Consider the following 12,515-nt stretch of genomic DNA (forward strand, 5'->3'; position numbering starts at 1 on the left):
CTTAGAATCAAATCCCCAATCTCCGGAATCCATTAGAAGACCCTATTTTCATATCTATACACTGTATAAGTCTGAACAGGCTGAACCACGCCATAATCACAACCCAAAAGTAATCACATGATATACCACATAGCTAAGATACTCATAGAAATAAATCTCGACCACCATAGCTGCTCAATAACAAACCCGGTACCTGTAATAAACCTCATATAAAATAAAACCTTGTTTTGAACCTTAGCACACTGCCAATGATGATAGGAACACGCAGAAACTCATAACCACCCATCAGATCAACAAGTCGTGGAGCTCTCGTGCCCGACAAGGACTATAGCCAAATTATACGTAGATTAGTGACATTATTCTTCCAAACCTACTGTAATCAAATCTGATAGCACCCATTCTAGGTCCAATGACCTCAACTTGTCAAATACAAGCTGCTCCACTGACATGCTACACCAATACAACCCAAGACCACAAACCGTGCAATCCGCGCACCCATAAGCAACAACTCAAATGTACCCAAAAGTGAAAAATGAGTCAAATGAGAGAACCGTTCCACAAGCTCAACAGATACCACCATAAGCACAAAGGATCATATCCTAACATAACTTCACCGCAGTGCGTGGCCCACTCCAAACACTGGTCCATATGAAATACCTCGAGCCATAATGCTCAAAATCAACAACCATACGCCAATCAATCAATAAACACACGAAGTGCATGACCATAGCCAAGGAGAAACCTATAGCACCATATACCACAAACAGGAAAGACCATAACTAAGGCACAATCAACTATTCAACATCCCAAGAACCATCTCGCTCGAATTTCGCCACACGGCCAAAACATAACACATCATGTGTGCAAATGCTCAATAACCTCACAATTCATTATAGCATTGGAGAGAAATACATGGAATCCAATAGACACGAATAAGATCAACTCTAACCGATGACACATACTTCACCATAGTTGTGCTGAGTAAACAAATCTGATCCGGTGTAGAATACACATCCTCATCAGGCCTACCAATGGGCCCCAAATCAGTTCCGGTCATCCACAAATAGATAAATAATCCTCCAAGAGTCCACAATAACCTGACCATAACATATACCATTAGCTGTCTAACTCTGGCCACATCTTCATAGTCCACAATCAAGGGATAGTCCACCACTAAGACTCTCAGTCTCCAGATCACCGGAATACAAAAGAATCATCATATCTGATCCCATCTCGACCACTCGAATGACTATCTCATCTCTCATACCCGATTTTCCCAGAGGAATATTCCCATAATTATTTCGTGCCACATAGCAAAATCTGAACATCAACGGTCAATCGACCAGGCGAGTATCGCAATATCAATGAAGCATCTGTAAGTCAAAACACAGTGCGCCTTCTGAAATGCATACCCTTCTGAGGTAATACCAATTAGTACTAGCATTCATCTAAACATCTGAGACCGTCCATGCTGTCTAAAATTTATAACCTTCCCTTCAAAACTGAACCGCAACCTTGTACATGTAAACCTCGATCCCACACGTCGCACCGCATATATCATGCCATCATATGAAAAGCACAAGAATCTCATTAACAACTCTGAATCATAAGCACGATACATACCCCATCATCCATAAGCCTTCCACTTGATCTAATACAAGAGAAAATCACAACATGCAACGCATCCTCATACCAGTAGAAAATACGCATCTCAAGTCGTGGTAGAAATCATCGAGAACTCTTCGAAAACCATTAGCACAAGACCAAGCCATCAGAACTGAATACCCTACCTCAACCAAATCACGTAGGTCTCCAGACTTAAGAGTATTGCCACAAAACACCGGCATAGCCTTACCACATCTTAAGAACCCAAAGAACTGATCATATCCATTACCGTGTCGATCCAAACTACTACCAAGTTATCTTATTTCTCCAAGTTCCTTCCGGATTTCCTTCAAGACAACACTTCTCCCTACTAGAACACCACGATCCTTACCCAAAGCTCACCACAAGAGACCCTAGCATGAAACCATGTCGTCCTAAAGCCCATAAGCCACTGTATTCCCTTTTAAGCACTCAAAGTACCGCATCTGAGATACTCACTATGAAGTGACCTTATGTGAATCTGAAGCCATTTCCTTAATCTATCTGATACTAAAATATAGAATCCATAATGATAAAAAAAAATCGCGAGTACCGACACCATCCAATGCAAACCTCAGATCTTAGTCATATACAAATTCAGAAAATACTCAAATGCCACATATGAATCTTGAACTCTATAGAACCTTCTCAAAAGTCATCCACCCTATTCAAATCTCAAATGCACTGCCCAAATGAACTGGACTACATGTGCTCTATTTGCGCACCAATGCCCCAAGAAGTAATCCATACCTCTTGGCAACCGAGTGAATCCCTTTTCTTAGTTCATTACATCCATCACGAGTAGCAAACCTAAACCATTCCAAGACTTTCACATATCCATAAGGTGTATTAAATCATGTATCTAGAAATTTCCTTACCCGAGTCATCCCCAAAACCAACTTCTTTAAGTCACAACTGATCCTCAAACATGCCTCAGATCAAAAATATTACAACACATAATCATGCACTCTAATTGTTGATAGCAGACTTCCCCACTTGGCTCAAAGCCATATGACATGATATCTGATATCCCGTAATACCCTTATTCCATAACTGACATAATCACATATTGTAATTCAACAAAATCCTTCATGAACCCACGTAGCACTAATCATACAAATACCTCGAATCATCTGTTAAACTCACATTCTTCCCTGTGAGAGTCAAGACAACTTCCTCAAGCGATCCAAACTCAAATTGCAACACATATAACCCATCGGTAAGAGAAAAACTCTCCACAGAAACATCATAGGGATCATACCACCTCAGAACATCCCGCATGAGATAACCCACCTGATTAGCCTCAAACTGGTACCTCCTTATGCCCTACCATAGTCAAAACCACTGTGTATTCACTAAATCTCATCGAGTCTAAGCTCGTCAACAAAACATAAGAATTACTTCACCCCGCACATGAACAACATGAAAGATCCCTAAACATGCTCATAACTCGAGATTGTACAACACATCAAGACATAAATCAAGCAACCAATAGCCCTTTCCATATCCCAAGCAAACTCTTCTCGCCACATCCAAACAATTTGAATGCGTACTGCATTCACGTCATACTCATCACATAGCCATCCAACCACTCACCGAGCCATAAGCCTTACTACCAGGGACACTACCGGACATCTAAGTCCAAAAGAACATGCTCACACAACTGGAACTATCGAGCCCAAGCTACAATCAAAACCCGGACTCAAGTCCTCCAGATTGGACTATTACCCAAAACACAGAAAGCACGTCTCGCACACCATCCACGGAATCACAAGATGTCAGTGCACAGCCGATACTGAGTGCTCACATAACATAATCCGAGTGAGTGTAAGGATTCAAATAGATACGCTTCAAGCTGAATAAATAACGCATGATAAGGAAATAATGATGGGATGTCTATCCTAAATGCCCTGCAGCCTCTCGAAGATAGATATGTACGTTATCATACCGATCCGCAAGACTACTAGACATTTGCTCCTGACTCTTAGAAACTATGAACCTAGAGCTCTGATACTAACTTGTCACGACCCAAAATTCAACTAGTTGCGATTCCACCTAACCCAACCAGCTAGGTAAGCCAATTATCCATAAACACAATCCAAATGAGATTAACAGGAAATAAATAATAAAATAACTGAATTCTTATAAAATAACCCATGGACTGGTAGTATAAATCATGAACTTCTAAGACTTAGAGTTACAAAACTGATAGGAAAATGATACAACATCTGTTTGAAATATACATAAACAAAATCTTAAATCTAGAACTACCAAGAATAAGTGGTAGCGGTAACTGGAATGTAGGTACATCTTCAATGGCAATTGCCGTCATTCACAACAACATCAGATCCAACATATGCACACAAGGTGCATAAGTGTAGTATGAGTACAACCGATCCCATGTACTCAATAAGTAACAAACCTACCTCAAGTTGAAAGCAGTCACGAGCTCGAAAAACGATCAGAGTCTAACACCAATAGGCAATAACAACTCGTAATAATATAATGAATGCAGTTAAAGTAATAACTCAAAGATATTATACTATCTTGTTTGCAGTTACGAAAAAATAGACATGTTTTCCAGGTATAACATTAAAGTTCAAATCTTTCACCGGAATCACCAAAATATTAGTATATCAGAAAACTGTGATTTTTCCCAAACTTTCACCAACATATAAGACATTTCATTACCAGATAGCATGAGAAAAGTACATATCTATGCTTACATGTCAATATGCGTGTCAAGTCATTAATTATTATATACCGTCTAGCGTGAGGAATATAAATCTCTATGCTTACATACCAAGTATGCATGTCATATGAATGATTTTATAGTGATATTCCTAGGTACTCTTACCCTCAAACATACTCAAGATGTCTATCTCAAATGTCCACTTCATCATATACATACACACAAAATCACTTAGCACTGTACGAGTGCCTAGCTCATATGCCCCTCACCAAAGCACGTGTATATATATTAGTGTGCCTGTGCTCACTGCTGGTATGTCAGACTCCGGAGGGGTGGATCCTGCCCGAGCACTAATAAAAGCTTATAAGGCCTGCTGCAGCGTGCAGCCTGATCCACAATAATAATAATCCAATAAGGCATGTTGCGGCATGCAACCCGATCCACAATAATAATAATAAAGCCAATATGGCATGTTTCGTCGTGTATCTCGATCCACAATAACACTCTCATCACACCTCTAAGGCCGACCTCAGTCATCAACCTCTCAAGTCTCAAGGACTCACAATATCATACCACTCAACCCAACAACTCCACATATGGTAAAGAAATAATAACATACAATATAACAATGAATGATGAATGAGATATGATATGCAAATGATGAATCATGACTGAGTATAATTACAATTAAATCAGATAACCCACAACAACAGAAATAGTCTCATCAAGTCTCAATCAAGTAGCCACATAGCTTAAATATGATTTCTAGCATGAATCATAGCTCAGTTAAACTAACAAGTAGGAAAAATACGGATACAACAAGACATAATAGCAACATAGTCCAAAAGTCAACCTCGATCATGATTCTCCCGTGCACGCCCACACGCCCGTCACCTAGCATGTGTGCCACCTAAACACATCACAAATAACATGGTTCTTAGGGATAATTACCCTCAATTCTAAGTTTAGAAATGTTACTTACCTCGAATATGCCAAATCAAATACCGAGCAAGCCAAACAATACTCTAGAAATACCATCCCGCGCATGGACGGACCCACATAGGGTTAAGAGGGTTCATATGAACCCGCTTCATCGAAAACTAATATTGTGTATATAGGTATATTTTTTCTGTCTTCGAAAAAGTAATGGTATAAAGATTATTTTGAACCCGCTTCAAACAAGTGAATCGCCTAGTCCGCTGGTAAAAAGGGTTCAAATTTTTCACATGGTCGTGAGTTCGAACCAGTTAGTCACAATACCCTCTATTTTGGTTTTTTAAATATACGTTTCTTTTCTACTCCAAAAACGACGCCGTTTAATTTTTTAAAATATCCCCCAATTCTCCAAATCAGAAAAATATCCCCATATTCCCCAAATCAGAAAATGATCGGTTCTAATCCCAAGCCCTTCGATGCCTCTCTCTCTCTCTCTCTCTCTCTCTCTCTCTCTCTCTCTCTCTCTCGTTCAATTTAAAAAAGAATCGCTTCCATAGTATCTCCTCCGTTAGCCCCTGCCCAGAAGGTCGTCTCTCTCAAAGACAAAGGGCTTCATCTTGGTATCTAACTAAAACTTCAGGTGATCAATAAGAACCAATTCTAGTTTTCCAATTTTCAGTATTTATTCCTCTTTTGCATAATTATTTAATCCCAATAAATTTCCTTCACCTCTATGTACTTTCTTCTCTTTGTTGTAGTTCAATTTCAAAGAACATTGCTTCATGGTCGTCTCCTCCATTAGCCATAAGCCTCTGCCGCTTCTCGTTGGGTCGCCTCTCTCCGTCTCTCGCCGTCAGCCTATCAATTATCACTATTAGGTTTCTCTTTGATTTTTAATCCTTTTTTTTCCTTTCAGTTACAAAGCTTAAGAACGGCAGGTTTTTCAATTTTCTAAATGTATATGCTTTCTTATCTATGTGCTTGTGCATCTCCAGGTAGTTTAACTACAACAGTGATGTGTGTCGCTCACTCTATTGGTTAATCTTATGGCTAAATCAGTTGTAGTCGTAGCCCCATATAAGGTTTCTGTATATTTGAGAGAAATTGATGCTATGGAATGGACATAGTTGGTCTTGCATTATTGTTAGTTAAATTTGATGCAATGAAACTGAAAGTAGTATGGAATTAATGAATAGCCGAGAGAATTTTGATGTTATGGCTGCTGGCTTGCTTATGGACATCTCTCCAACTATCTAGGAAGATCACCTTTGCTGTTATCCATGAATGAAACTTTCATTGCAATAGTTCTGTAATTTGATTACTAATCTTTACTTGGGTTGTCTTCGGCCACATTAAAAAGTTATAAACTATAAAGTAAGCCAAATCAAAATCTCAGAATAGGACTGAAGTTCCAAAATCTTAGCGTATTCTTTTACTTTTAATTCTTATTTGCCATGCTAGTTTAAATTTAAGGTTAAACATATATAAAATTATTCTTCTAATTCTAATTTGGTAATCCAGTTTGTGCTACAATGAAGAAATTTTACCCTCCAGTATCTTCCAAGTTGCCACAACCAAGTTCATCCTCTCCAATTGCTACTCCCGTGGAACAAAATTTGAACCAATTAGAAGAGCAACCTCAATCCTTTAAAAGACAAAGACAAGGATTAGATCTTGATTCTTTACCAACTGATCCAAAGGAGAGAATACCCATTAGAGATTATCATCCAAATGAGCGTGACGAGATTAGAAGAGAAAATCTCCGAAGAGGTCCTTACCAACCCCGATATCATAAGTTTTCTCAAAGAGATTTTTCGAGCTTAAAGCGTCGTTTTAATCCTAAATGGTTTGATAAATATCGTAATTGGTTGGAGTACAGTGTGATAGAAGAGGCATCTTATTGTTTGTGTTGTTACTTGTTTCAAGATGAAAACATTCATCAAGGTGGAGGCAATGTATTTTCAAGTTTAGGATTTAAGAGTTGGCAAAAAAAGAAGAGATTCGTGTTGATCTCGACGTAAAGTTGCTGATTATACTATTTTACATCACTATCGTGTTGATATATTTTTTAAGATTATTGATTGGCAAGTTCAAGAACTCAATGCTTGTTTTAATGAGGTGACAATGAACTTGCTTGGTGGAGTAGCTTGCTTAAATCCAGTTGATTCATTTTCCAGTGTTGACATAAACAAGATATTGATGATGGTTGAATTGTATCCTGACGATTTTGATGAGAATATAATGGTTACGCTCAAGAATCAACTTGAAACTTATATTGTTGATGTTCGTGATGTTGATGAAAGGTTCTCAAATCTACAAGGACTTGTTGATCTTTCTGAAATATTAGTTAAGACAAAGAAGCATTTAAATTATCCATTTGTGTTTCACCTTGTAAAATTTGCTTTACTTCTACCAGTTGCCACTGCTATAGTTGAAACAACTTTTTCGGCGATGAAGTTGATCAAGAGTGAATTGTGAAACCGAATGAATGACGAATTCATGAGCAGTTGTTTGGTACCTTATGTAGAAAGAAAAATATTTAACACCATTTATGATGAGACTATTATGAATACGTTTCAGGAAATGAAAACTCGTAGAGGACAATTGTAATAATATATTTTATTAATATATAGTTTTTGTTGACCTCTTTGTATATTTTCTTCTTTGTATTTTGAACCCGCTTGATAAAAATCATGGGTCCGCCACTGATCCCGCGTGTAACAATCTCCGAACGGCCAAAACTAGCCAAAAGCAACTCACAAACATCAAATAATACCATAGGACACAAACCCAATCGATAAAGCTCGAATTTAATCAAAAACTCTAAATCAACTAAAAAGTCAAACACAAGCCCGCACCTCGGAACCTGACAAAATACAAAATCAAATAACCCATTTAATTACGAGTCCAACCATACTAATTTCACTCAAATCTGACTCTGAATCTATGTTCAAAACTCAAAATTTTACTTTAGAAAAGTTTAGATAAAAACTCATTATTGCTCTTTAAAATTCATAATCCAAATGCCAAAATCGGAGATAGATTCATGAATATAATAAAAATCGAGTAAAAAAATACTTACCCCAATCCAAATTGGAAAACTCCCTTCCGAAATCGCCCAAATATGAGCTCCAAAACTATGTGAGAAAAAGTTACTAAATTTCGGAACAAGTAAAATAATGCAGCAGCTGATATAGCTCAAATCAGATCCTAGATGATACCGAAATACATATTTGATAAGATCAACATAATCCTTTAGAGATTACACCCAAGATAGCATTTTGAATCACCCAGTTTGGCCTTAAAATGAGGGAGATATGATGTTTTGAAGTTTTAAAGGAAGTCTAAAAATTTAACGAACAAAAATACAATTTTCGTAATTATTTTAACAACAACGTACCGAGTATTATCCCACATTGTAGGGTCTGAGGAGGGTAGTATATACGCAGACCTTACCCCTATCTTGTGAAGGTAGAGAGGTTTTTTCCAATAGACCCTCGGCTCAGAAAAATATAAGCACCACATTAATTAAAAAGATAGTCAATTAGGGGCAACACCAAAAAGCCATGTAAAAGTAGCATAGAAACAACACGATAATAAGATGATAAAAATGAAAGAAACTGACGGGTATTCATAGAAACCTACTACCAACTGAATATGAGAGTACATACTAATCCTATTGGTATGAACAATCTACCACCTACCCTACTACCCTAATCCTCGACTTCGACACCTTCCTATTAAGGGTCATGTCCTCGATCAGCTGAAGCTGCATCATGTCTTGCCTAATCACCTCTCCCCACTTCTTATTTGTCCTACCTCTACCTCTCTGTAGGCCCTCCAATGTCAACCTCTCACACCTTCTAACCGGGGTATCTGCGCTCCTCCTCCCCATATGTCCAAACCACCTAAGCCTCGCTTCCCGCATCTTGTCCTCAATGGGGGCCACACCCACCTTGTTGCGAATAACCTCATTCCTGATCCTATCTAACCTGGTGTGCCCGCACATCCATCTCAACATCCTCATCTATGATACCTTCATCTTTTGGATATGGGCAATCTTGACAAGCCAACACTCAGCCCCATATAACATAATCGGTCTTACCACCACTCTGTAGAACTTACCTTTAAGTTTTGGTGGCACCTTCTTGTCATACTAAACACCAGAAGCGAGTCTCCATTTCATCCATCCTGCCCCAATACGATGTGTAACGTCTTTATCAATCTCCCCATCCCCCTGAATAATAGACCCAAGGTACTTAAAACTACCTCTCCTAAGGATGACTTGCGAGTCCAACCTCACCTCCCCTTCCCCTCCCTGAGTCTCACCACTGAACTTACACTCCAAGTATTCTGTTTTGGTGCTACTCATAGACTCCGGGGTCTGCCTCCATACCTCTAACCTTGTATTCACACCGCCTCATATCTCGTCAATCAATACAATATTGTCTGTAAATAACATGCACCACGACACCTCCCCTTGGATGTGGCGCATCAGAACGTCTATCGTCAGGGTAAACAAAAAAGGGCTGAGTGCCGACCCCTGGTGCAAACCCATCATGACCGGAAAATGGTCCGAGTCCTCTCCCATCATCCTCACTCGGGTATTTGCTCCATCATACATGTCTTTAATCATCCTAATGTGGGCAACGGGTACACCTCTATCCTCCAAACACCTCCACAAAACCTCCCTCGAGACTTTATCGTACACCTTTTCTAAGTCAATGAACACCATATGCAATTCCCTTTTCCTCTCCCTATACTGCTCTATCAATCTCCTAACAAGGTGAATGGCCTCTTTAGTCGAGCGCCCCGACATAAACCTAAATTGATTCTCAAAAATAGACACACTCCTCCTCACCCTTAGCTCCACCACCTTCTCCCAAACTTTCATAGTATGGCTAAGCAACTTGATACCCCGATAGTTATTGCAATTTTGGATATCACCCTTGTTCTTGTATAAAGGAACCATCGTGCTCCACATAAACTCCTCGGGCATCTTCTTTGTTTTAAAAATGACATTAAATAACCTAGTGAGCCACTTGATCGCGTCCAAATGCACACCTCAAAAGAGGTATAAAATGGTCATTTGCAATAATAGAAACCCAACTAAGAGCCGGGGTCGAATCTATAGGGAGCTAAGATGGGAGTTATGGGTATCTATTTCAATGTGAGGGATTGAATTATCTAGAATTCACTTCCACACGAAGATTTGTTTTCTATTTATAATTTTACTCTAAAGATTGCAAAATAAAGAAAGAAGACTAGAGATAATTGTTTTTGAGGTTTTTCCAAATTGATAAAAAGCCTAAGGTTGTGACCATTATCTAGGTATTTGCCTGATGAGATAAAAACTTTAATGTTTATTTTATTGATTGGGGTGTATTATAGCTATTACATAACACGTAATTCGGGATTTCATAACCTCAGTACCAAGTTTAGAAGTGTTACTTATCTTGAACAAGCCAAATCCAATACCGAGCAAGCCAAACAATGCTCCAAAATTGTCATCTCGCGCGTACCGACCTTCGGATGACTCGAAACTAGCCAAAAGAAACTCAAATGCATCAAATGAAGCCCAAGGAAACAATTCCAAATGATAAAGGTCGAATCTTTAGTCAAAAGCCCAAAGTTAACCAAAATGTCAAACCCGTGCCCGCACCATGGAACCCGATTAAACTCACAAAATCCGACAACCCATTCAATTATGAGTCCAACAATACTAGTTTCACTCAAATCCGACTTCGAATCGATGTTCAAAACTCGAAAATTCACTATATGAAACTTTAGGCAAAAACTGCCAATTTCTCTTTTGAAATCATCAACTAAATGCCAAAAACGAAAATAGATTCATGAAATAAAATCAAAACCGAGCAGAGGACACTTATCCCAGTCCATATGGTGAAAATCTATTTAAAAATTGCTTCAATCCGAGCTCCATAGCTTCAAATATGATAAAATAGCTGAAACCCCCGAAATAGAGTACTTTATAATTCACTGGACAGTCATATGCATCGCGATCGCGGAACAATCCACGCAATCGCGAAGAAGAGAAAATGGCACTACTCAAAATACCCAATGTGTTTGCGAGACATACCATGCGAACGCGCAAACCACTGGAATAAAGCTACGCGAACGCGACCTGATACACGTGAACGCGACCTGATACACGCGAACACGACTTGATATACGCGAACGCAAAGACATCTCTGCCCAACATCCATGTTGATATGCGATCGCGTTAGACAAGCCGCTTGACCTCCGCGAACGCGGTCCTACAATGGCGAACGCGTAGAAGAAAGTGCACCAGCTCCAACATTGTACATTGCGATTGCGTTTCTTTCCTCGCGATTGCATAGAAGGAAAATCAGCACAGCAGCCCAGAACACACCAGCAATTAAACATGAAGGAAAAATGCTCTGATTCCACTCTGAAACTTACCCGAGCCCCTCGAAACCATGTCCGAATATTCCAACAAGTCCCATAATATAAGACGGACCTACTCGAGGCCCCAACTCACGAATAACAACATCGAAATGACGAATTGCACCCCAAATTAAAATTGATGCACTTTGAACTTTCAACTTCCAAAACTCGCGCCGAAACATATCAAATCAACCCGGAATAAACTCAAATTTTACACACAAGTCCCAAATGACATAACGAAGCTATTCCAATTCTCAAAACCATAATCTGAACCCGATATCATCAAAGTCAACTCCCGGTCAAACTTATGAAATTTTCAAACCTTCAAATTTTTTAACTTTCGCCAATTAACGCTGAATCTTTCTAGAAATATTTAAATACAAATCTGGGCATACGCCCAAGTCCAAAATCACCATTCGGACCTAACGGAACCATCAAAACTCCGTTCCGGGGTCAAACACATAAAAGTCAAACTTGGTCACTCTTCCAATTTAAAGTTTCAAATATGAAATTCATTCTTCCAAATTACTTCCGAATAACCTGAAAACCAAAACCGACGATTCATACAAGTCATAATACATTATACAGAGCTACTCATTCCCTCAAACTACTGAGCGAAGTGCAAATGCTCAAAACGACCGGACGGGTCGTTACATTCTCCCCCACTTAAACATACATTCATCCTCGAACGTGCCAAGAGTTGCTCCAAAGCCGTCAATCATTGTGTAATCTTACCATGTACATACCCGGAGGTGATCCCTTGTTACCCTAATCCATATAAGTTGGACGACACAACCTAACAAAAGATCTTTAATTC

General features: G+C 39.0%; 1 protein-coding gene across 1 annotated transcript; it reads left to right on the top strand.

Annotated features, from left to right (window-relative positions):
- The first annotated feature begins 7,396 nt into the window (after positions 1-7,396).
- Positions 7,397-7,750, top strand: LOC138892092 (uncharacterized). The gene has a single exon (XM_070175786.1). The coding sequence runs from the start codon at positions 7,397-7,399 to the stop codon at positions 7,748-7,750; it is 354 nt and encodes a 117-aa protein (XP_070031887.1).
- The last annotated feature ends 4,765 nt before the right edge of the window (positions 7,751-12,515 follow it).

Source organism: Nicotiana tomentosiformis, chromosome 5 (genome assembly GCF_000390325.3).
Source record: "Nicotiana tomentosiformis chromosome 5, ASM39032v3, whole genome shotgun sequence".
In the NCBI taxonomy this organism is placed as follows: Eukaryota; Viridiplantae; Streptophyta; class Magnoliopsida; order Solanales; family Solanaceae; genus Nicotiana; species Nicotiana tomentosiformis.